Source organism: Amphiprion ocellaris, chromosome 13 (assembly GCF_022539595.1).
Source record: "Amphiprion ocellaris isolate individual 3 ecotype Okinawa chromosome 13, ASM2253959v1, whole genome shotgun sequence".
In the NCBI taxonomy this organism is placed as follows: Eukaryota; Metazoa; Chordata; class Actinopteri; family Pomacentridae; genus Amphiprion; species Amphiprion ocellaris.
This window is the reverse complement of record NC_072778.1, coordinates 8,374,536-8,399,860: the sequence shown is the minus strand read 5'-3', so window position 1 is coordinate 8,399,860 and position 25,325 is coordinate 8,374,536. Positions and strand designations below refer to the sequence as shown.

The following is a 25,325-nucleotide window of genomic DNA, read 5'->3' as shown; positions in this document are numbered from 1 at the left end:
AGCTGTGACTACAGACATATAGAAGATCAGAGTCACAGCAGGGCATTTTTAACTTAATCTATTTTATCAGGAAGCATTTAACAAAATAACAATTTGCAGAATATTGGATCCAGGTCTATTATTGGTCGATTCCTAATCTCAGCTGGATTCTCTCATTACATGTTTAAGCCCTTACAGCATTGTTATTACAACTAATGCATGATTTTATGCTTGACAAGGGCTGAATGAGCAAAACACTTCTGTCTTGAGGTTGTTTTACGGATCTGAAACAATTAGTTCATCAAGGAGTTTTCAGTCTTTTTTAAAAAAATCTTGACTTGAAAACATTATCTGATTTCATCTTCTCAAATGCAAACATTTGCGGGTTTTATTTGTCATGCATGTTATAAATAACATATATGGATGAACTTTGGTGTGTCAGAATAATAGAAGAATGCTGAAAATGTCAGCTTGACATTTTTCATGTCTGACCAAAGTCTTAACTAACAATCTGAAAAATAACTGGCAGATTAATCAGTACTGAAAATAACTGCAGCTCTATTTTCTGACAAAAATCTACTGTTTGTTATTGTACAAAGGTACTTCTATTTGGACTAAATTAGATGATTGAAATTTATTTGTGTATCTTCATAGAGTTATCCGGGAGCTGTAGCGCTGTTTGTAAATCATTGTATCATGTATTTACAGCTGAGGTCTCTTCCATGTCCAACTGGCAGCATTTTCTGACAAATGTTATTAGTTTTTGCTCAGGTTTACAAGGAATTAGAAAACGTAGTGTAGCATTGAGTTGATCAAAAAAAATGGAGGCTTTGCATTGTAGCTGTTTTAAAGGTGACACAAAACAAGATGGCTTAGTAGCTTTCAAAAGTAAATGAGACGTGTTAAAATTTTTGAATTGTGAACGTTTGTGCCTACGTAGTAATTTTCCCACAGCAACATGTATCTCATGATTCGTTTCTAAAAGGGAATTTTCATTGTTGAATGAAACTGTTCGTTTCATAAGAGTCCAGCCTCATTTCATGCATGTCTTCATGCTATAATCATTCTTCCGCCATCATTTTACCCCCGCCGCCGCCTCCATGGCACTCACATAACCCATCTCCCCCCTGTTAAAGGCTTCCCTGTGGGGGTTTTGGTGGATGATGTTTAGCGTTTGACTATCGCTTCGAGTACGTGTGACCCAGTTCAGTCAAGTTGTCGTGGCGCATAAGAGCCTTCTATCTCCTACTTTTTTGGTGTTGTATCTCCTCCTCCTCAGCTCTGTGAGGTGCTTCCCTCGCTTGGTACATCTGCGTGCCGGCAATTAATAATTGAGCATTTCATTCCTGTTGTGTCCGAATGCAAAAGGAGCCATATAAAGGATGGATCAAATATGTAGGGAGACAGATGGAGATCAGAAGAAAGAAAAAAGAAAAAAAACAAAAGAAAGGATGCTTTTGTAGGAGGCGGCAGAGATTTTGCTGTGCATCAGTAGGGTGTGCTGTCTACAGCCTCATTAGTTCTGCGAGAAAAAGTGTGGCGAGAAGGAGGAAGGAGGGGCGAGACTTTGTTCTCAGTGATTAAAAAAAAATAAACTCAGCATGGCAATGATGGGTGTGAATCAATGTGTCTCTGTGGGATCAGGTGTGTATAATAAGAGCACCCATCCTTTACCTTTCTGTAAGTAACAACCAGTCCCACATTGCAGATGTGTGACTGGTCATTGATTCCCCTTTTCACTACCCACTCTAGTTTCAATTAAAAAGTGTCACTTAGAGCAGGTGAAAATGCTCAGTGATTATCACTGAAGCTGCTGCCTTATTAACACCAGAGGTTTGATTTCACAGTGATGAGCAGATCCTCTTTGATGAGATGGAGCTTCAAAATCCCAGCTGCTAAACAGACAGGTGGAGGCTTCATACAGAGGCATTTGTTTGAATTTCCCATGAAGCTAATGCTATGCCATGCGTTTATGGCAAATGTATTAACAGACTTTCTGCTTTCAGGTGAAACATAACCTTAATATCTGAATTGATTGCTGACAAACCAGTAAATATATAGTTAATTTGTTTAAAATTATGTTTACAATTTTAACTGTATGACATTAGCATTTTGGGAGGTAGATTTTCTTTAAGTCTTGCAGTGAATTAGGTGGGAAAACTGATAGAACTCAAACCTCTGCATGGTAAATATACAGGTCCTGCCAGCAGCTCCTTAGCTTTCTTTGACTCAAAGACTATCAGCAGGGAGAACTTGTCAATTTTTTTTTACAATTTAGTCTGTATTCAGATTAAACAAATATGATATACTGATTGATAAGTCACCCGATTGGACATTATCAGCCCATTAAAGAGCCATTATTACTCACGTACATATGGACCATTAGGAACTCAAGTAAACACAGATGAAAGCAAATGTCAAAACTAGACTTAAACAAAAAATAAGACTCTAATAATGGTCCAAGATAATGCCACCACAAGCCTCCGCCAGCCCAACCCTTTTAGTTCCTCTTTATAAGTGCAAAATCTCAGCTCATCCGCCATTAAATGAGATGATAATGGCGCTCCGTTAAAAGGGGTGATAATGCGCCTACTGAGCCTACTAAGAGGTGAAGGAGGTTCCTTCAGGCTTATATGTATGAGAATGATCTGCAATGATAACAGCCATTTAATGGGCTGATAGCATTCATAACGGGTGATAAGTGCACATTAGAGGTGCTCGTAGGTGGAAGTTGTTGCCTTTGGACCTAAGCTATCGCTCTCCTGTTGATTCCAGTCCTTGTGCTGAGCTAACCTGCTTCTGTCTATAACTCTCTCTTTATAATTACTGCACAGACATAAGAGTGGTATAAATCTTCTGTCTAGTGTTCAGCAAGAAAACAAATAAGCCCATCTCCTGAAATGTCAAACAATTCCCTGAAGGAGTAAGGGGAATTTTATTATCACTGTCTTATCATCTGTGCTTCAAACGACCATGCAGGAAGTGAAGTGTAGTTCATTAGTCATGCAGAGTTGTATTTCACGTTTTTAGTTATAACCGATTTTAAACTGTATCGATCAATTCAATCGTATGTAACTCATGTTGTGAAGAACTACGACAATAAAATGAAAGCAGGTTTTGGTTACCAACATGCCTATTTTTGTCCAGCATCACCGAAACTTCAGCGCACCTGTCAAATTCCCAGCACCGGAGAAAGATGGTATCGGTGTTACATGACATGCGAATACTTCCTTCTCTGGATTTCTCCTTCCTCTTTACTGTCAGAGGATTGTTGATCGACAAAGGCCATCAAATAACATTGCAAATTTCCCTAAATCACTATTAAATATATTTCTGTCTTTGGTAAAAATCTACTCAGACATACAGAGAATCTAACAAACTAAATTAAAGGAAAAATTGGACTTGACAGTAGCACATAAATCACAAATGAGGCTGTCTGAGCAGCAGCTTCTCTCATGGTGTTTGACCAGGCTCATAAATTGCATATGTAATGTTGACCCTTTGAGCCCTCTGACCCACTGGATATAGATGGAAGCAAGCATTAACGTTTTTATCTGTCTCCTTAGCATTTGTTTGCATTCTCAGTAGATTAACACACGCAGCCTTTTTGATAATCCTCCATATACCAAGCGTAGATGATTCAGCCTTGCGAGATTATCTCCCCGCAATCCCCGCAGAAACCGTGAAGGCCCAAGGATAAGTGAGCAGAGTAACCAAACAAAACTGATGCATTTGAAAATCTGCGATGTCCTTTCAACATTACAAGTGTGGTTTATTAACAGTGACAGACCAAATTTAATTTCTGAATATTATGCTGAGGGAGTTGTTTATCTGTAGGCAAATCCTCCTCAGCAGAATCTTTGATGCCTCTAAACAAGGCCGGTGGTTCACAAATAATGCCACATAATTATTAAAACTTGGAAAAAAAGTGTCTGTGATTTAAATAACATTTGCTAAAGTGTCTTCTAAGTATGGCAGCAGTGTTTACTGTGTGTGTTTGTTTACTAGTCATGCTGTAAGAGCTTGACAGCCAGCTGCATCATCCAGGGGTCAGTCTGAGTTCATTTCGTCTATGATGCCCAATTTCCTTGTCTGTGTGTTTCACCAGGGCCATGGGTGTGGGAGGATGAGAAATGAGTCTTCAGTTCATTCATAGTTCTCTCTCTCTAACACTCTGCACTCTTATCTTTCTCATGTTTCTTTCCTTTCGCTTTTTCTCTTTTTTAAAGTCACTTGGCTCAGTTAGAAATCTTATATTGCTGAGGCATTAAGTCACAGTACCAACAGGAAAAAAAACCAAAACACGTAGATTGCGCAAATGACAAAGCAAAACTAATTGATCCATTAAAAACTCAGTTAACTATTATTGTGGATTAAGAATTTTAAGAAAAAAAAATCTATTTGAGTCGTCTTAATGAGTCAATATTTGATATTTTTGCTTTAAAAAAGATTCATTGATCGTGTGTCAGTCAGCTGTTGTTCAATTAATTGTTTCAACTGTAAAAGAAAGAGCCAACATTTACAAATACTTTGCTTTGAAATATCAAAAAATATGCTATTTTCAGTATCCAAATCTTCACAAGTGAGTAGAGGGTTTTCCAGTATAAGACTTTGGGGCAGGCGTGAGGTGGAAATGTTTACTGTAGCGGCCCTTTCAGCCTCCATAGTGGATCCAACAGCTTTGACTGTGATGTTAACTCTGAGTGTGGAAAGACTCAACAAATCCTAGTTGCTTTACTCCTGTGAGTACATACGAAATAGAACAATGGAGCCAATATGGTGACTCCTACTTAATGTAAAGCCTTTTCAGGACCAAAAAAGACCCTGAAAAAGGTTCTACAGGGCTGGTTCTTGCAGTCAGAATATGCATAAAGATTTGGGGTGCCGTGAAGTGCCGTGGAAGACTGCAAAAATGTCTGATTTTGACATTGAAGTCTCATATCAGCCCACATCTTGCCAGTTTTTAACAAGTCTTCCTCGCTCAATTCGCTGTTCATAATTATTACATATTTGCTGCTTCCTGTCATAAATGTCACCATGACTGTATTATGTACTAATTTGCGTCCCTCTTTCTGTCTTCTAGCCCTGACGACATTGGAAGCTGCTGGTACATCCTGTTGTCCGGCTCCGTTTTCATCAAGGAGTCCATGTTTCTGCCCAGAAGCAGGTAAGATCATCGGCCATTTTAGGTGCTGTTTGGGGGTTTGATCTTAGCAGAAACATGACAGCAGCTTCCTATTTACAACATTATCAAATGATGCATATCCTGAACTGGCCAGAAGATTCAACTTGAATTTGTTCTTGCTAAAAAAAAAAAGATGTTTTTTCCCTCTTGTCAGTTTACTCTTATCCACAGGAGTAAACATTGGTGATTCCTTGTATAAAAATTGTCTTTTTGTGTGCCAAAGGTTATAGAGCATACACCTGCTTATCGGATTTCTCAAATGGAAAAGTTTTACCCTATATATCTTTTTTGGTCACAAAAATAGCTTGACTGAAGAATAAACCCTGCTTCCAAATCAGGGATTTTGTAAGTTAAGTTTTAGAAATGTAAACATTTTTATATTAAATCTTTCCAACCAGACAAAATGTGAATGTTTTGAGTTATCAAATATTTGCACAACTTGCTTGTATAATCTAAAAGTCCCGATATGCTAGTGTTTACCATACACAGTGTAGTTGGCTTTTTTAGATGGTTGCTGGATATCAACATGATGTTCCTGGAAATTAAAGAGAAACAAAGCCTTCACATGAGCACTTGTTCTTCCATCAAAGATTCCAGATACAGTAAGAGAGAATTAAATGCACACTACTACAAAAATATTTCTGAAAAATGTTACATCATGAAAGTAGCCACTCATAAATCCACATCCCTGCAAGTATTTCCAGGGTCTGGCTTTGTATAAATACACTCTGTGGCTGTTTAATACCATAAACATTGCCTCAGCAGTGCACGCTGGCATACCAAGCTCCTCAGCAGTCCTGTCTCACACTCACCTGGACATCCATGACCTTACCATCACTCCTAATTAGCAGATTTATGCATAAAACGAATGTGACATAAGTGTTGAAGTGAAAAAAAATCAACATGTTCACTTTACACTTGTTAGCTTAGCTTAACATGCACACATGCCCAGGAAAAAGGCCAATGAAAAGGCATATCTGTAAAATCGGTAAAATTTGACAGCCGGTTAAACCACAAAACATTCTACTTGTACAAATTTTACATCCGAATGTAGTTTCTCCCACAGAAATATTTTACCAAACACTTGAGAAAGGTAGAAGTTAGAATTATTGAACACTTAAAAATTTGGTACATATTTGTTTTCTGCTTTGAATTTATTAATAAGAGGAGTAAAAGAAAAGACTATAATGTCCTTTGTATGATGTACAGCAGCAACGTCACATCTCTCCATTTAATATTAATCGAAGTCATGGCATCTTTAAACTTTTGGACAGCCATCTGTGTCCACAGATTTAACTCAAGTATTATTGTTGTCACCCCTCTAGCATAGTTAAAATGCTTTGAAGTCACTTTAAATATCTCACGATGTCCATATAATTAATTTTCCTTTTCTTGATGAGGTAGGTTGTATTAAGCAAACATTGTGTTTAGTATATGCATAATTTCTGAAGAAAGTGGAGTGCTAGAGAGCAGGCTTCACCTCCATAATGGATAATAATTATCTATAGCACCGTCAGAGGACTTAAGATTTACGTTCCGCTCTCCAGCTCTCAGCCGTCAACTCACAGCAGTTATCGCCACCTCTGAAGCCAAGACCCAAATGTTAAAAAGCTGCGATTTCACAAGTGGATCTGTTACATGAACCATCTCCGTGGGCGCCTTGAAAACAATGATCTTTTCATCCATTAGGCTTGCATAACACACCTACGGCCACTCAGTGCTCGAGGCCGTCACATTAGCCTGTGGAGCAGAACTGTTCTGGCAGTACAGCAGGGGTCGACAGCGGTCATTCTCCCGGTTTCGTATGAACGTGGGAGGCATTTAAAGCTGAAGGCTTGATCGGAAATGTGCCAAAAACCCGGTCCCCTCTTAAATATAACCTTTTCAGTTTTGCTAAGGTGAAAGTGTGTGGGATGCGGAGTGGGGATTTGCAGGTATTGGCAGATTAAAGTTAATGCCCGACCGCAGTCACAGAGGAGAAGAGGGCCCAGAAAGTGTTTACTAAGCATATGTTGCAAAGGAGCCTGTGTAGGGATCCGCTCTGCTGCATGAGACTGTGTGGGGTTGATAATTAGCTCAGTTGTTCAAAGTGATGCCACATTTCTGTCTTGGGCACTAAATTATACATGACGTACCAACTGCACGTTGAGCAGTTTTAGTCCTAATGACCGAAATCACAAAGTAAAATGTGCCAGGATTTGTCTTTGTGGTGTTGCTGAGGGTCGTATGAACAACCAGATCAAAAAAGATGAAGTGGCACTAAATGCAGGGAGATGTCACGGCGTATGGTGAATGCTGTTTGCACATAACAGCATGACTCCAGGGTTTTCCCTGGCTCACAAAAGGCATTTCAGGGCTGATAGTGAAGGCAATTAGTCTGTTACCTTGTTTAACATTTGTTATTTCTGACTGTTTGATAAGCAAAAATTATTTAACAAAACTGGTTAAAAAAATTATTGTTAATTTTTTAGCATTTTGGCACTGGTGACTTTCCTTTGGCGCTGGCTAAAACCTCTTTGGAGAGTCGCCAAAAAACCCTGAACTAAGTCGACATCTAGTTTATGTACTTGGATGAAGATGTACCTCAATTCTGAAATGCTTAAAACAGCGTATTTTTGCATTTTCTTGACAGCAATCTCTCCTGGCTGTGTGAATAACTACTCACAAAAGCAAACATGACATAGTGCGATATTGTTATGATCTTTCCCTAACCTTAACCAAGTGCTTGTCGTTACATAATTGAACCCATTCAGACTTAAGACTCCCTCTAAGCACACAGCAGGTACACTCATATGTTGCATCAGGTCTTGATGGATTAATTGAACTTAGATCAGGATTGTCATGGCTACTCTTTCACTCTTTCATCGTTGCTGTCATTTCCTTCTATGTATCGCCTCACTAGCTGGTTTTCCATTACATATTTATATGCGCATTTTGAGTCACGGCATTAAAAAACATTAAAGGAAACGACAAAATCTGCAAAAGTTTCAATGCTCACTTGAGGCAGAATGTGACTTTCTTGACAACAGTTAATGTGCATAATGGAAGATGAAAAATGTTTTATTAAATACATTTTGACATAGATCAAGACTGGTCAGCTGTTTTCTCATCTTTTGTTACCTTCAACTCGGGACAGCATGAAGAATAAAACAGAATAATTGCAGCTTGACCAATCCAAAATCCTTTTTTTCCCCTCGTGGATGACCTTATTTTTGTTTGTTTTTTAGTGGTTACTAAACAGCTGTTTTATTTTTTATTTCTTCCACTCTGTTTATTGTCACCACGTGTAACGTAGCCAACACATGGCTTAGTTTATTCTTTAAAAGCAGCTAATCTAGCGAATCTAAGTCTGGGTAAGACTGCAGTTTTTTTTTCTTTGAGGAAAATGAAGCAGACCTGTTTCCCCAGTGACAAATAGACAGTTTTGAAATGACACATACACAATGACACATTCTGATTCAAGGTTTCAAGGACTTCTGGGTCATGAAACTCACTCAGCTCTTGAATGACAGTGTACATTTTCAGTTCAAGGATAAAAAGGAGAAGAATGAGACTTTTTTTCTTGACAGCAGTGGTGCGGCTGTATTCCCAGCAATGCTTTTCTATTTATTTAACAATGACTGTGATACTTCCTGCATTAACAGGTGTACCAGTCTTTTCACTTTGAATCACTGTTTGATGGCTTTGAATATAATGTGTTTTGAAAGTTCCTCATTCTCACAGCATCTCAAAGCCTAAACCATTGTTGTTGTTTAATTTCTTCCTTCATAACTAGATTTTTTTTTCATTAAAGAAAAGAAAATCCCCACACTGCCTCACCTAGTGTATAAAGAGAAATAGTGAGAGCAAAATGGCTCGGAGGGGAAATTGGTTGTGACACGAGGAACTGAATGGAGTCCAGCGGGACTTCCTGAAGCTTTTAAAGATGTGGTGGAATTGGGTTTCAGACAGGCTCTACCCAGAAATGGCTGTTCATATCTACACTGGCAGCAAGGTTGAAAACCTGATATGTCTCCATCATTCTCTCAGTGCTTCTCTCTCTCTCTGCTCCCCTCCCTGGTAGCTGTAAAGAGATCTGATCCAGGGGAAGATGAATGACTCAGTCATTAGGTGAAGAAGCAAGAGCTCTCTGCCTTATATAACCCAGAGGCTAGTGTGAAATCAAATACAACCCAAATAAATAAATCTTAATAAGTAGGTGATGGAGATTTAAAGCACGTACAGACAGATGCACTGTTATGTATGAGGTCAAGAGACGTGAGATGCTAAAAGGTGGTCCTCGAATATTTCATGATATGTGATTGACGGTAATTTATACAGGACAGTCAACCTAGAAGCATTAGTTGAATCTCAGCAGTGAGGACAGGCTCTCTTCTTCCTTCCAAATTGTTAGAAAGAGGCATGTGGGTGAAAAGCATTCATATTATATATGTATGTACAGAGGGTGACAGCACACCCACAGATATGATTAATTTGCTGAAAAGTGACTTCAGGTGTCAGTGAAGTGTTTTCACCTGAGTTAAGTAATACAGTCATCCATAAACATTCATCTTTTGCTTCACTGTATACACTCTGCTCCTGTTGGTCAGCTTCATGGAAATATGTCAAAGCAGCTGTCAAAGTGGGTGAGATGAGAAAAAAAAAACAGGACATGTCAGTCTTTCTACCATCTGTTGCGTCGGTTGTTTCCCACTGTGCCAAAGGGTAAAAACATCAAGTATTGCAATGTTCACTTTCTTCTCAGATGTCCCACATCTTTTGGTCTTGCTGTTATTGAGCTGATTGCGGTTTTTCTTTTAGGCATTTCATGATAAAGTTCTGTGGAAGAAATGTGATCTTTTGGTTTCTCATCTACCGACATGTGACACAGACTTGGTGGTTGTGTGAGGGATGAATTTTCCTTCATAAAATTTACCAATTTAGCTTCATTTCTAAAATCAGATGTGTCATTTTGGCCACTCTGTCTTTTTACAACAGGAAGGCAGATGCTTAGATCTGGTTTTGGTTAACTTCATTTTCACCTGCTCTGCAAAAACCCCATTGAAATATTTTGTTAGTTTCAGTAACACCCTGCTGTATGGAACTGGTAACTTCCACCCTTATACACACTTTAATAACCCCAAGCTGGTTTCACTTCCCCCTCCTCCACAGTGCTGCATACATTCATTATCAGCAGACTGCTCTAAGGACTTCACCTTCAGTTATACACGAAACAGTTTCCCGATCATCAGTCCTTATGTTTTTTACCTAAACCAAAACCACAACTCCTAACTGAATCATCTCATATCAGGACTTTAATTAGCGGTGGAATGTCAGCCTCATCAAACTTGTTAGGATGAGCCGCCGGGAAAAAAGGTCAGTAGATATCAAATCATTTCTTGACAGCCAGCGCAAGGCCAGGCAGACTCATCCGTGACTGTAGATGACAAACCTGTCCGGTAACAGTTTATTCACTAATTGTGCAAATGCAGATTTCTCATCGTTTCAGTTTTGCTGATGTGCTGTACATTGTGCAGAAGGTGACAGACAGTATTAGGTTTGACAGGTGATTTTTGCCATTCTCTGGGATAAAAACAACACTAACACTTACAAATATAATGTTTTTGATAATTGGATTGAATGTGTTTGTTGTCATTCATGTGGTGTGAGTTGTTCGACTATGTTCTCACCAAATGAGCCGTCTTTTACTCTTTATAGAACAGCATATTTAAAAATAGCTTTTCTATTTGTTGTGAACAGTGATTGAAATGAGTGTCAGTACCAGAGTAACAAATCCATTCACAGACGCCTGACTGTCTGTAAAAGCAATCCACTGTAAAGACAAATAAATTAATGTTTTGACATTGAATTATAAGTGACCGGCCACACTGCCAGTGGCATTTGTTACTGAGCTGGTCTCATGTAAAACTCACACAGTTTGCTGAAATGGGCCACTCCACCAAACAACATTGATTCCATCATCACGGTTTTCTTGGCATTAGCTTTGAGGCTTTAAGTTTTTAATAGAAAGTCTGCTCTATAATTGGGGCCACGTAGTTCGAAAGACATGGGCATTTACCTGCCAGTGCTGTTGGAAAAAAATAAACACCAGCAGGCTGCAATATGGGAAGTGTAGAGCCCAGAATTTTTATCACACTATGCGCGTGATTTCTTTTAATATGTCTCTCTAAGGTAAATAAAGTGAGTAGTTCAAATGTAATTCAAAGTTGCTTCAACAAAGTGAGTTAGACTGAGAAATTAAGTTTAGGCAGCAACTCTTCAGTTAGGATTTAATATTAAATATTGTTGCTAGTTTCTTTGTTCTCACTTACAGTATGTTTATTATTTAAAATGTAAATGAGTTGAAGTCAGCTTAAGTCAGATTCTTCATGCACCATCTGTCTTAAGCACATTCAAAGTAAAATTAACGCTGATCCACAATCAAAAAGAGGTGTTAGAAAACTATCTTTAAAAAAAAAAAAACACTTTCACATTGCATGTATTCTTTATACACACTTTTTACTCCATGTTGACTTAGAATAAGTCATTGTCATACTCATTGTCATCAAAAATGTAAAGTGTAACCTTATAAATTAACATCACAATGCACGTTTAAACAGCTACACTTCATATACAGTATTATATTTAACTTCCTCATGGTTAAATTTTGATTTTGCATGTACAAGAATACACAAACAACTCTGCATTCTTAGCGCTGTATTTATGTTGGGTTTGAGCTTAATACAGTGCATGTGATAAGGTGGTAAGGTATGCTAATTAACTCACAGTGATTCTGAAAGAGAACAACCAACTGGTTATTTAGTCTGTGATAAATCGCAACTACAGGTCACAAGCTATCAGAACTCACTCACTTTTCGGACTTCATAAGTTGAATATAAGCTCACATTTTTGTTGTGTAGCTGCAGCTAATACTTATTTTGTCATGGTTTTAGTCAAGCAGCAAACTCTGGTGCTGAAAAATGAAGTACAAAAAAAGTAGTTTCTCACATGGCCATTTATGGCTCGCTCCAAAAACAAGTTAATCCTCATAGACACCCAACTTTACACTAAAAAATAAACATGTTTACAGCCTGATACAGAAGAAAAAGGCTAATTTCCCTGTTCACGACAATCCAATTGGACGTGAATTTGTATATACATCGCCCGTTAAATTTGGGTTAATGCTTGACATGATGCATTATTAACTGTTTTGACAGTTTCAGGCTCTGATTAATGATATAATTTTGGTGAAATTTTGGGGTCAGAGGGTTAAGGGTGTGATCGCTTTGAGTGACAGCTTTGCAATATCGCAGACAATCCATGGCCCAGAGACATTTGTCTGACCTGCCGCTGCTTCTGTCCCGCTTCACCTCCTTTTTTGTTCATTTTTGGATTAGCTGGGGGTGTGGAGGAATGAGGAACTGCTGGCTGGAGCCAACTTCAAAATGAAAATAATTGGTGACATCACAGAGGATCATCCATATTTATATCCAATCTATGGGTTCAGTAGTTTAAGTTTTCATATAGAACACCATATGACTCAACTGAGACCTATAAAAAACATAAAAGCATGGTTTCATGTAAAGTAGAGGAGAAAGAAGGCATTTTTAAAAGCTAGCAGTCAAGCTTCTAAACCACAACTAGACATTTAGGCGACATGTGTCAAGACGTATACTTGTAACTATATGCTAAAATGAATCTGAAGTCAATAATTAAGAGATTTCAGTTGACTTGACTTGAAACTGACAGACTCAATATAGTAAGTAACCTCCACCATACGGGGAGGATCAGCTGTCCACACCTTCCCCCCAAACACAGTCCACCCTCTCACTCACTCACTCACTCACTCATAACTCTGTAGCAGGAAGTGAGTCGTACGCTGGAATGCTGGCTGTAGTTAACGCACTACATTACACTGAGAGAGGGAGGGCGGAAGGGGGCCGAGCCATTGGACAGAAGCTGATCCACACACACTTTCAGAGCCACACACTCCCATTCTCACTCGCAAATCTCAGACAGCAGCACTGGGGTTTGTGCAGGACGATAATGCCGCAGTCACACCAAAACCTCGGGACTTGGAACGTGCGTGACGGACTTTCTCTGGACTAACACGGGGGGATATTTCAGAAGGAGGGGGGGTCCTCTTATCCTATCAGGTGGCTGTGTCACTCTGGAAGCAGTTTGGAGTGTCGGGGGTGAGTGTCCAGACTTCAGCAGCAACTAACTCTTTTCCAGCTAAAAAGCGTGTGCTGCTCACTACAGCTGTGCCTAGAAACTCTGTGTTTTTGGCTGTGATTTAAAAATCTGACTCTTCTCCAAGCCGGGAGCTGGTTGCGGTAAAACCTTCAAGTCTGGAATGTGAAACACGGCTTTGATGTTATTTCGGGTTTGTCAGTGTGCGGAGTGTGCTGCCAGTAAACGGGGTGTGTGCTCTTCATGTTTAGGGGGGCTTAGACACAACTTTTGGTAACTTTGAAACCAAAACAAAGATGGAGCTCCTGCTGCGGGCAGAACGTGTTAGAAATGGATGATAGCTGCAGCTGTGATTGATTGATGTGTCTTGGAAAAGTTGAGAACGGCTAGTGCAGTCGCTCTCTTTCTCTAAGCTCTCTACTTCAGTGCCCTTTTCTCTTTGCCATTACAATGTCAGTGAAGTTGTATTTCGGGATGCAAAAGTCACGAGTCAATCACACATTCTTGGCTGCGGTGTCAGCTTCTATTTCCGAAGTGGCAGGGCAAAGGTTTAGGGCATGCGTATGGTGCGACCATGCTGTTACTCCAAGGAATTCCGTGTATGTTTGCAGGGTAAGAGATGGTTGGACGGTCAGCTGCAGCTCTGACAACATGTTGGTATACACTCTAAGCCTGGATGTGGTTTTCATTGACTCAACAGTCATGCCCAGTCACTCCTAAGACTCCTGTCCTCCTCCCTCCTCTGACCTCGGCTTCCCTCCTTCCCTGTGTCAGGTCTAAAGTCTTGCATAACCAGGGAGTTTAATCTTTGTCCCTCTTAAGGGTCTGATGTGTTAAAAAAGCCAGTGTGCCCTCTCACCACTTACTCAGTTAAACGGCTTAACAGAATGAGGAAAGACCCCCACTCCTTCTCCAATTCCCCTCTCTCTCCCTCCACCTTCTTCCTCCAGCTCGGACCAGGAGTGCAGATTAGGGATTGCACTGGTTCAGACAGACGACAGGATGGATGTGAGGCTGTGGTGGTGGGCCGCTGGGCTGGCGGAGTGAAAGGCTGGTGATGCATGTGAAATGACATTCCAGACGCCCAGGCTTGTTGTGTAACAGAGGGGAATGCAAGGCCGCCGAGACGGGGGGAGAGACGTCAGTCAGCCGAGCTTTAGGGTTTAATTTGAAAATGAGATACTGGCTCCTTGTCTGAAATGAGCCGAGGTGTCTGATGACAGAATGTTAGTCAAATCTGGGAATCTTTTCATGTTTAGAATTGTTTTGCTTCTGTAACGTAAAGTTTGATTAATAGACTGAAGTTTCAGCGTAGAGATATTTTGATTAAATATGGGTTCTATTGCTTAACAGCATACTGTGACATTCAATTTGGTTTTGGACAAGTTGGATAAATCTAAAGTTCCCTTGAAGAAGTATAATTTGCATGTTAATTTCAGTTAGAGGCTAATAAGCTGCCAAGGAAAAAACAAAGAAGTTATGTCTTAATATGAAGTGTTGCTCATTCAAGATTGATTTTATGGGTTATTTCTGTCTATTTGTCATGTTTTTATTTACTGTATTTTGTACTTGCTTCTTCTTTATATTGTACAGTTACACAGCTTGTGTCGAAGCATTTAGCGCGGGAAGTGTGACGGCGATAATCTTTGCTCGGTTCTCTGGTCTGTTACAAAACAGTTGCATACCTGCTCAAGCATGTGACACCTTCCTTATCATTTTTTTATCCTCTTATCTGGTTTTGTAAGTATCAGCCAACATACACTGCAGTTCTCAGGAAAGAAACCTTACATCAACATGTGGACCTGAATTCCTGAGTGCTAAATTATTCATAGCAAGTAGGCTGTGCACAGACTTCAGCATCATTAGCAGAGGTAATAAAAATTAAATATTTGCACCGGTCAAACTTTGCAGTGTGTGCTGTGCGACAGTGTTGATTTCTGTAGAGATGCCCAGGCTACAGTCCTACCAAGCGTTCGGTGGAAAATTCAGATCTTTATTCAAGGTGTAGTGTATTTGTTTCCTAATATACATTACCCACTTGGCAGGTCTTGTACTTTATATTTGCTTAGGACTACTCATAGAGCAGTGGAGGCTTTAATCTCCAAACAAGACACTTTTGTGTTAGTAAAAAAAAACCCTCCCACATGCCCACTCTCCACTTCCATAATCCGTTCTTTAATATCTCACATTGCCTGTGGCATTTGCCTCCTGCAAAATGGAGGATTGGATTACTAATGTCAAGAATGTAATGGAGGAACACGACTGAACATGTCACTTTACTGTTTGCATTTGGTGGCCTAACGTGTTGTGTGACGCCCAATGGGTGGAATCACTACTCCCTTTTCCACAGCAGAATGAGCCAAAAGAGGCTCAACGGGATCAGAGCCGATACCGACTCCAAACATTCATAACACCAGATCAAAAGCACTCGTTCAGTTCTCTGAAGCTGCTGTCCAGCTGACAAATCATCTTTTCTGGAAATAAGTTGCACAAGAATTCCAGCGTTTGTCTTCTTGGGAGGACGTGAGTGAAAGTACTGAGTAAGCTTTCTGTTCTGTAGCTCTGTTTGGCCCCGTGGTGGAATTCAGGCTTGTGTATGTCAGGGATACAAGCAGAGTTGAGAGCATTAAACAGAGGCTCGGGCAAAGCAAACAGCAACAATCAGCATTAACCCACTCGCTGCTGTTACCGAACCAGCCTCCCGTGGTCCAGCCAGACACTCGTGCTCTCTTTGATTTCAGTTCAAGCTTCTCAGCAATAGTTAACTGTGTAATAACATCCATGGAGTTATTTGAATCATAAAGTTGACAAATTGGACAAGCAAAATTGCAGCCCTGGCAGAGAAACAACAGAACGGCTGACAAAAGAGGAAAAACACAAAAACCCCACAAAGGCTTGTGAAAGGAGGCAGAAAGGAAAAAGCCAAGCCAGCTAAATTGACTAGAAAATAAAAGGCACCACAGAAATCATTATTTGCTCTTTGCCAAAGTGGCAGGTAGAGTGTCACAAGCGTTTTGCAGCTGGCTGGTGTTTATTTTACAGCCTGACCAAGCTGTAGCAGAAGCATGTAGCCACAAGCCCAGGGCTCCAGAGCATTTAGGCCATGCTGTGCCTGAGGCCTGCTGCCGTTGGGGTGATTGATGAAAGCTGCCACCTTTATAGCCTCAGCGCAGGTAGCCGCACACCACTACTCACTGCTCACTTCATCTGTGGGCGCTGAGGAGAACTTTCACACTTCGACCTACTCAGTTTGTATCAGTCATACAGTGAGGTTCAGGAGGAACTGACTGAATGTCTCACAAGGAGACACAGAGAACTTTGGAAAAAAAATGTCAGTGATATGACACTAAAAGAACATTGGCTGCAACTAGTGTTAATTATTCTCCAAGTTTAATTAATTTATTTTTTTTAATTAATTAATTGTGAACTGTGAAACCATCCATTAAACTTTCCAGAATCCAAAGCAATGTCCTTAAATTTGATGTTTTATTTGACCAACACACCAACACCAAAATGCATTTCATGTATTTCCATCTTTAAAATTATTGCACGCAGCAAATATTCAGATTTGAAAGGCTGGAACTAGCAATTACTAGCTGTTTTTGCTGAGAAAAACATTGAAGTTGATGATCATAATAGTCAAAATGGTTGCAAATCAATATTATTTGAATGACTGCAACTAATTACTGCAGAACTATAGGAATAAAATAGATGCAAAATAGATAATCAATTAGATTTGAAAACATGAAAAAAGTAAGAACATACAAAATAAATTGACAAATAAAAACATAATAATTAGAATAATATAAACAGATAAATCACAGTTTACTATTATTGATTTATTATTCTTTCTATTTGAATCTATCAGCTGTTTAAAAGGCATTAAGTTTACAGTTGTAGAAGAGAAGCTAGACATGGTGGATTCTATTGTGCTTAAAAATGACTTAATTTAGATGATAAATTATCAAAATTGGTTGTTTAATTTTCTGTTGGATGAGTTAATCATTTCAGTTATAAGGATCTGGAAAAAATGCTTGTCGTCTTCAGGGCCCTTTATGTAAATTATCGAGATTATTGCTGCATAGCCTTATTTTTTAAAACTAAATGATACCATAAAGCACATTACTGGCACAGAAACTCATCAGAGGTCTGTTCTTTAGCAGCCACTTGGGTTTATCTTGCAGAACAATTGGCAAACCAATAAGATATCGGTCGCCTTCTGTATCGAAAGATGTTAAAAATAACAAACAAGGAAGTCCTTGTGTCTCTACATCTGGACAAAGGTGGCATTCTTCTCCCAACCCACAAGCCGGGTCTCCTCATGCTCAGAATTTCCATGGCTGCTCGCCATCTTTGAGACATTTCAGTCTCTGCTGCTTTTAATATTCCCTGCTTCCCCCCTCATTAAGAGCGAGACATACTGTATAAATTGTGACGTCGTCAAAGTGGACTTTTCCAGAGGCGGGTGTTTCCCTTCAGAGGGGAGGAGTCACGGCTGAAAGGAGGAACTGTCCCTTCAGTGCTGCTCTGTTTTGCATTTTATACAGAAATTCCGTAGTGCATATTTAAAATGTTGGACAAAGAGTTACGTATAGACTCGCACAAACATTTACATGATCTTTCAGTCCCTTTACCTGCTTTGGTTAGAGTCAGAACTCTACAGAAATATGCCAAGGTGCCTCATGCTTTTAGATAATACTGGATAAAACCCAAAGAGATTTGAGCTTAACTGACTTTAGATCAATCTTGACTTCTAATTTGCTGTTTTTGTCCTTTTTTGTCTTAGTTTTGGGAAGCGATCAGCAGGCAGCCTGCGACGTGGATGTGAGTGCATCGTCCTGGAACCTTCAGAGATGATTGTGGTGAGTCCCATTTTTCAGGCTTTTAGCACTCCAGTGTCACAGACATTACTCCACACATGGACACACCACCCAACACACAAAACTGAGTAGTAATTATTATTTTAACAAAGCTTTTCCTGTTTAATAATCAGAACAAAAATGGAGGAAATAAAGAAAATGCAGCAGCAGAGAACAGAGAACTCACATTTTCTCATCTAAGTGATATTTTTGTATTACGTATAGGCCAAATTCATCCATTTTGTGTCTTTTTTTTAACTTAATGTTAACATAACAGCTTTCACTGAGGGCCCTTCAGGTCAAACTCTGGTTTTTTTCCACCCTAACGAGTACAAAATTGCACTTGTTGTTTCCCATCTAAAATAAGTCCCCTATTCAGGCTTCAATATAAACTGGGCTGTAAAAACAGAAACTTACCATTAGTTGTTTTTGATGTTAGGATGCAAAAAAGCTGTAGTAATTGTTGATTTTGTAATTCTGTCATCTCCAAAAAGCCTTGATGGATCACCAAGCTGAGGATACCCACAGCAGAGGGTTGCTATAACTGAAAATAACATCTTTATCAGCTGATGATATTTTGTATTTATGATATAAATGCCTCTTTTTGATATTTCACCATAGCATTTGAGAAAAGCTGTATGTGCTATACATGAGTGGTTGAAACTCTTGTGCAGCTTTATGGTAAACCAAATGTGGCTTAAAAGTTAAAAAATGTTGAGAACAAATCATTCCCATCTGGCACAGTAGCTGAAGCAGCAGCACAATACAGTCATCTGTTGAACAGAGGCCCTCAGAGGCCCACACGTCACAACAGATGCAGTTCTGCCCATGATTTTGCACTAAAGGGTCACAGTGTACCACTGTTGAAACAAAATGATAAATCTAAACAGCTGTATATTTGCTGCAACTTCAGGTCTGTTTATTTGATGACACACTACATCAGATAGGTTGACCTTGAAAATCGCAGGCTAAAATGTGACTCGACATGCGGTCTGAAAAGTTGAATTGAAACTCTGCTGGAGGTTTGATTGAAGAATATTTTGTGATTCTTCTGAAAGCTTACTTCACTTTTTTAGATGTGATTCTGTCCATCAGTAGGGAGGTCCATCGTCAGCATAAAACGCAGGGTTACATAGAGGTGCAACAAGCAATTATTTCATTATGGTGAAAATATTTACAATTCATCATAATTTCTGAAAGACTAAGTGTAATGCACATAAGACACAGCAGCAGACATTTGCAAAAACTTTGCAGATTTTTTCTTGTCAATAGAGTAATGAGTTAATCAGAGCAATTATTACAGTTGTATGAATACATACTAACACAATTAGTATCTAGCAGTGCTTCCATTCATTTGGAGTTAACTTTATCCACACTTAGAACCATCTTAGGTTGAGATGAGCCTTCATAGACATATAGTATACCATATGTGTGTTTGTGCTCATGTTTATGTAAACAAAACCTGTCACTGATTTGTCTTGAATGAGGAATGTAGGAATGGTAAAGAAGCAATGCAAAATGAGACGTACATAAAAACATATTCAATATGATCAACATGCAGTTGTTGATCGGGTGTAGAGGGGCAGAAAACACAGCTGTGCAAATATAGTCAACCAACCTGCAGACACTGAGGCGAATGATAAAACATTTTGGTTGCACATGAGGCATTTGTCCAGTACCAAAATGCCAATGCTGATTTGGTTTCTAGAACTGGATTCTGCCACCTGAACATCACACAAGGACAAATGCACACCGTCTACCACCATTCTCTCAAGTACAAATCCATCTTATCATACTTTTCTTTTAACACAAGACATTAAATATAACCCAGATCTTCTCAGTATAAAATAACAGCTGTTTGGCCCTGCTGCAACCACAGTGCATCTCCTCTTCAGTTCCAGTAATTGCTATGCCTCCATGAGCGCGTGCTGCAGATTGGGGGCTTCTGTTAACCAAACCACTATCAGATACACACATACCCCTCAATAATACCACCCTTTTCTTCTGCTTGCTGCAGACACTTTGTGGCCTTACCCCGTTTGGTGGTAACCTATAATTACTAAAAAGGGTTTTGTGCTGCTGGAAGGCCAATGCATGCTACAAGTTAATAGCACGCACACAAAGATTCACACATGCAGACATGCACGGACACAGCAGAAATGGAATCATGTGTCTGTACTGTACACACACGTGCAGGTTCACACTGCTGCGAGATTTGCAATTAGACACACAATCACACTTACGCTCTCACTCATACACAGCTCCATTGCCGTTGTCATGGCAGCAGTTGGTAAGGCAGAGAGAGAGAGATTTTAGTGGTGTAATCCCAAAGGCTGAGCGCTGTGAAATGTGAAGCCACAGTGAAAGTAGTGAGCTAATGGAGAGGAGGAATGGGCCCGAAACAGAAAGAAAAACTCAAATATGTCATTCCATCGTGACCCAAAGTCGCCTGGCAGCAGAATGGTAGCATTTAAGTAGTATTTAACGAGAAAAATTTTAGAAGACTGTACAATATGACTTTGATGATGCTATGTTTAAGAGGCATCCTTTGCCAGTTTCCACATAGAAAATGTTTTTTCCCTTCCTCCCCATTCATTAAAAATGGAAACATGGATTTTATCTTGTGTTAACATGTAATTTCATTGCGATTAATATGTTTAACAGAGACGGAGAGAGTTCAGTATCTCTGCTTCTGCATTTACCCTTTCCTCCAGCAGGCTCCATCTCTGTTTATCTCTGCCTGTCCATCGCTGGTCTCTCTCTAGCTCACTCCTTCCATTTGAATTCCTCACTCAGCCCTCTGATTCTTCCTCTCTGTCTCTCTTCTTGTGTTGTGAGCACCCTTTGACATAGGTGTGCATCAAGCAGCCCACACACACTTCTATTTTTACGCAATAAGAGGGGCGGGAGGCAGGGAGGAGGAGGAGGTTTTTCTTTTGAAGGGGGTGGAGGGGTGTGAATGAAGACCGAGCCTGTCACTCCCCTTCTTCTTTCTGCCTCCCCTCCCTTCCTATAATTTCCAGGTGGACTATATGGATGAAAATGAGGAGTACTTTCAGCGACAAGCCTCGCACAGACAGTCCCGCCGGCGCTTTCGGAAGATCAACCAGAAGGGGGAGAGGCAGACAATCATCGATACCGTGGATCCGTACCCCACCGGAAAGCCGCCCATAGCCCGGGGATACCACACGGTGAGTTGCACCCTGCGCTTTAGTTTTGTGTTTACCCTCGCTGCAGGGGGATCGCTGTGTGCTCCAGCGGCGGCTCAGTGTTGCTCTGTTGCCATGTTGCGCCCTGTTTGTGTGTGGAGCTTCTCCTCCAGAGCCTGTCGTGCGTTCCCGCTTTGAATCGTAGCAGAAAATGTGTGTTCCCTGTTACATCAAGTTTGTGTTTCGTCTCTCTTTGGTGCCCTCAGCTGACCCTTGGTTGTAGGTTGTTGCACTGTGATGTCTTGTTTTCTGGGGAAACGCGAGGTGTGCTTTGAGTCTGTTTTTCCCAATGCCCTCCTCGTAGTGTTTAATTGTTGTTTTTCCCTTCCTTGCTAGACTAGAGTTGCTACACTTTTGTGCAATGTGTATAGCTCCTGCTGACTTTTGTGTGTTGTTCTGTCCTCTCTTTAATACATGTTTTTGTAGTTTGCTGAGCATCTCGGTTTCTCTATGCTGCCTACTTGAATCCCTGTCTGTCTGCACTTTTATATATTTCTTGTTTCTTGCAGTCCATAGACAAGATATTCAGAAGCAAAATCTGAGTGTATATCAGCATATACAGCTGAATGTTTCAATCCTTTGCTTTACAGGTACAATGCACCATTCAAACCTAACTCTGTGAATAAATGCTGCTCTTTGTTGACCAAGTAATGCTGATAGAAAGCTGTTAGATAAATACCTCTTATATATTTACATTGGGTGTTTCTAGCACTGGGAGCAGTCATCAACCTATGAATCATATAGAGAGAAATTCCTTAGTAATGACCCACTTTTTAAACAAGTTTTACAGAGTGTGTTTATATGATTTTAAAGTCAGTTTGAATGTGACATCTGGGGGTATGTGGTTCGAGAAATGTGAAGTTGCCAGACCCCTGTGACTCACTCCTCATTACTGCTTGAGGACAGCAGCTTGAGACTGGATGAATCTTTGACTGAACTGTCGGAGGTGCAGGTGCAGGAACCACCTTTTGACTGGGAAGCAGGCAAAATAAGACAATATCTCTGTTTTAGGTGCATTGGCTTGGACTCAGACTATGTCAAGAGAGAGCTAGCAATGCTAAATTTCTCTAAAACAAATCCAAGTTGACACCTGTTTGGCGTTTTAAATGTTAATTTCAAGAAGATATTCAAAATTTTCTTTCGTATTTTTGACAATTTTGCAGCACATTTAATGAAGCACAGAGCAGCACTTGATATTTAGAACATTTTGTGGTTGTTTGCTACATATAGAGCTGTGTAGAGAGAGAGCGAGAGAATGAAAGAAGAGGAGAGTTTGGGAAAAGGAAAATGTTGTCCTTGGGAGATGATGTCTCCTTTCATGAGTCTTACAGCTGTTCTATTCTTGTAAACTCTCATTTACATACTCAACAGGGAGGTTGGTGTTGGATGGATTTATTTATTTATTTTTATTACTGGTGCTAAATGATTTCTGTTCGATTCATTTCTTAGACAATACTGCATGTCAGAGCCCAGGCAAACTGCAGATTTCAGAGTAGTTACGATGATGCAAGCAAAAATGATGTCTGCTACTCTGACTTTCTAAAGTCTGATCCAATTACAGCAGCGTATCAAGTGTTGACCGTACCCATGTGAGGGGATTCGACTCCGTAGCAGAGTTAGCTGCCCGTTGTGCTGCACCAGACCTTCTCCCCTCTGTGCTTTCTTTCCCTGAGAATAGGAAGCAAAGCATTTTCACACTAATGATGCAAATACCCAGCATGCAGTTTGCTACACAGTTTTTTTTTCCCGTTCTGCACAATTTCACTGCATTCCCTTCATTCCCGATGCTCCCTTGGGTGTTCTGTCAGTGTACCCGGCTTCACTTGGAACACTGTGAAACAATCGCGCTTAAAATGGGAAAATGCAGCGAGCGTCATCTTCCTCCTGCCTCCGTCCAGCCCCACCCTGTTTCCCAAAATAGACATGCTGTGTTTTTGATTCAAAAGACTGCACTGAACTTTCTCATGGCCCGACATCTCCTGTCACACACTCAACTCTCCTCGCTCTGGTACCGCTCCTGTGGGAAGGATGGAGCGGGCGCCATGGCAACCAGCAGTCCCAAATGGGCTCTGCTCGAGTGCACTTAGAAGTACAGTAGGGAAGGAGCTAACTTAACAAGAATGCAGTACACTGCTGCTGCTACTGCTGCTGCTGCTGACAGAGGGGTGGAGGGGAGCAGAGTGACAGAGAAGCTGAATCTGGGCGGATGCTAAGCTGACATAGCAAGCTAATCTCCAGCATTTAGAATGCCAGACACCACTCAGATTTTCTCCTCTCCTTCCCCGAGGCATATTTAAGAGGTAAGAAATGCAGCGAGGAGAAACTTGGGACTGAAGAAAGGAAATCTCTCCAGTGGGCAAGGTTTTTATTCTCCTTAGTCACTGCTATGAAGGCAAATGTGAGGACAGGTAGGAAAGCATGCCAGGGTTTGTTGATCTGGGCTTCAAAGCTATTCTAATGTGAGGACTACTGCAGACAAAACAGATCTATTTGGGGCTGAGATGATGCTTGGTGAATCTTTTCAGTTAGTTTTTGATAGTTTTGTTACTAAGTTGTAAGATAGCAGTGAAACGTGCATGTTAACTTCCCAGAGCTTCAGATGATGTCTTTAGAGAGGTCTTTATCAGAAAAAACATCAAATCCTCACATGTGAGAAGCTGGAAATGATCATTTAGCAGGATATTTGACTTGTCAAAATATTTTATGTCAAATAGTTAGTCTATTTATCTGAAGCTATAATGATTAGCGGATCACCCAATAGACAAAATGTGATTACTGATTAATAATTGAAGCAATTTTTATGCAAAAGTGCCAAATATTATTTAGTAACAGATAGATACTTAAATAGATACTAGTGCAGTTCTCTAAAATAGATTATTATTTTTGGGTTTTGGGCTGGTTGACAGACAATAGATAAATAAATATATGTGTGTGTGTGTGTGTGTGTGTGTGTGTGTGTGTGTGTGTGTGTGTGTGTGTGTGTGTGTGTGTGTGTGTGTGTGTGTGTGTCTGTGTGTGTCTGTGTGTGTGTGTGTGTGTGTGTGTGTGTGTGTGTGTGTGTGTGTGTGGGATTTTTCAGTGTTTTTAAAGTTTTAGAAAACCAAGAGTAATGCAGTAATTAAAATTTTGTTAACTGAGTTTTATCTGGACCACATCTACAGCTCAAAATCTTTTACCTCTTAGAATACAGTATTTTATGTGTTATCTATTCTGGAATGCTATCATAACTTAGTAGTTTTCCTATAATTAACAATTAGCTATCAAATGTGATTTCTGCTCTGATCATCTAATTGGTGCTGTAAGGCAAACACAAATTTCAGCCATTTGACGATGGGCTCATCTCATACTCATTTATTTTGTTCATAGTGACAGTCTTCCTTTAAAATTTAATGGTTAAGCTCTATTTTGGTTACTCAACAAGCATGACGGGATGTCCTATACCAATGCCAGCCCTCATCCTTGGTGCAGCATTAAATCCTGAAATAGCTAATGCTTTGCTTTGCCAGCAGCAGCAGTGGCCTTCATTGTTCGTGAGAGATTGTTTTATAACTCCGAGGTCACGGAGTGTCTGCAAACAGCTGTGTGAGCTTCTCTTGTCTCTGAGCAACACGCTGAACGTGTCCAGTCATTGTAATTTACTCTGGAGAGGGCCAGCTTAATAGCTGAAATATAAAAAGTAATGCTAACCTAGTATTGAAACTCCCAGTGGGAGAACTGAGACACGCAGTCCACAGTCTCCACAATCTGAAGCAGACATGTCAGTGAAGATTATGTGGCTCTTTGGGTTCAAACACAATGCAAGTTATTTGTTGGGACAATCAAATACAGTCTGACCTGAGAACACTATTCAAGTGAATGGCTTTTATGAGATTTATTACAGCTTACTTCTGAATTAGAAAGAAATATTGAAATAACAAACAG

At 40.1% G+C, this 25,325-nt stretch overlaps 1 protein-coding gene across 9 annotated transcripts in view; it reads left to right on the top strand.

Moving 5' to 3' along the window:
- Positions 1 to 25,325, top strand: part of rapgef2b (Rap guanine nucleotide exchange factor 2b) — a 118,396-nt gene that overhangs the window by 39,364 nt on the left and 53,707 nt on the right. For 8 of the 9 annotated variants that reach the window (XM_023279858.3, XM_023279855.3, XM_055016413.1 and 5 more), the window contains exons 4-6: positions 5,063 to 5,146; positions 18,123 to 18,198; positions 21,219 to 21,386. In XM_023279858.3, coding sequence (XP_023135626.1) covers positions 5,063 to 5,146; positions 18,123 to 18,198; positions 21,219 to 21,386 — 328 coding nt within the window. Of the gene's footprint in view, positions 1 to 5,062; positions 5,147 to 13,108; positions 13,339 to 18,122; positions 18,199 to 21,218; positions 21,387 to 25,325 lie in introns of those variants that run through there. The other variant, XM_023279860.3, reaches the window with a different exon arrangement.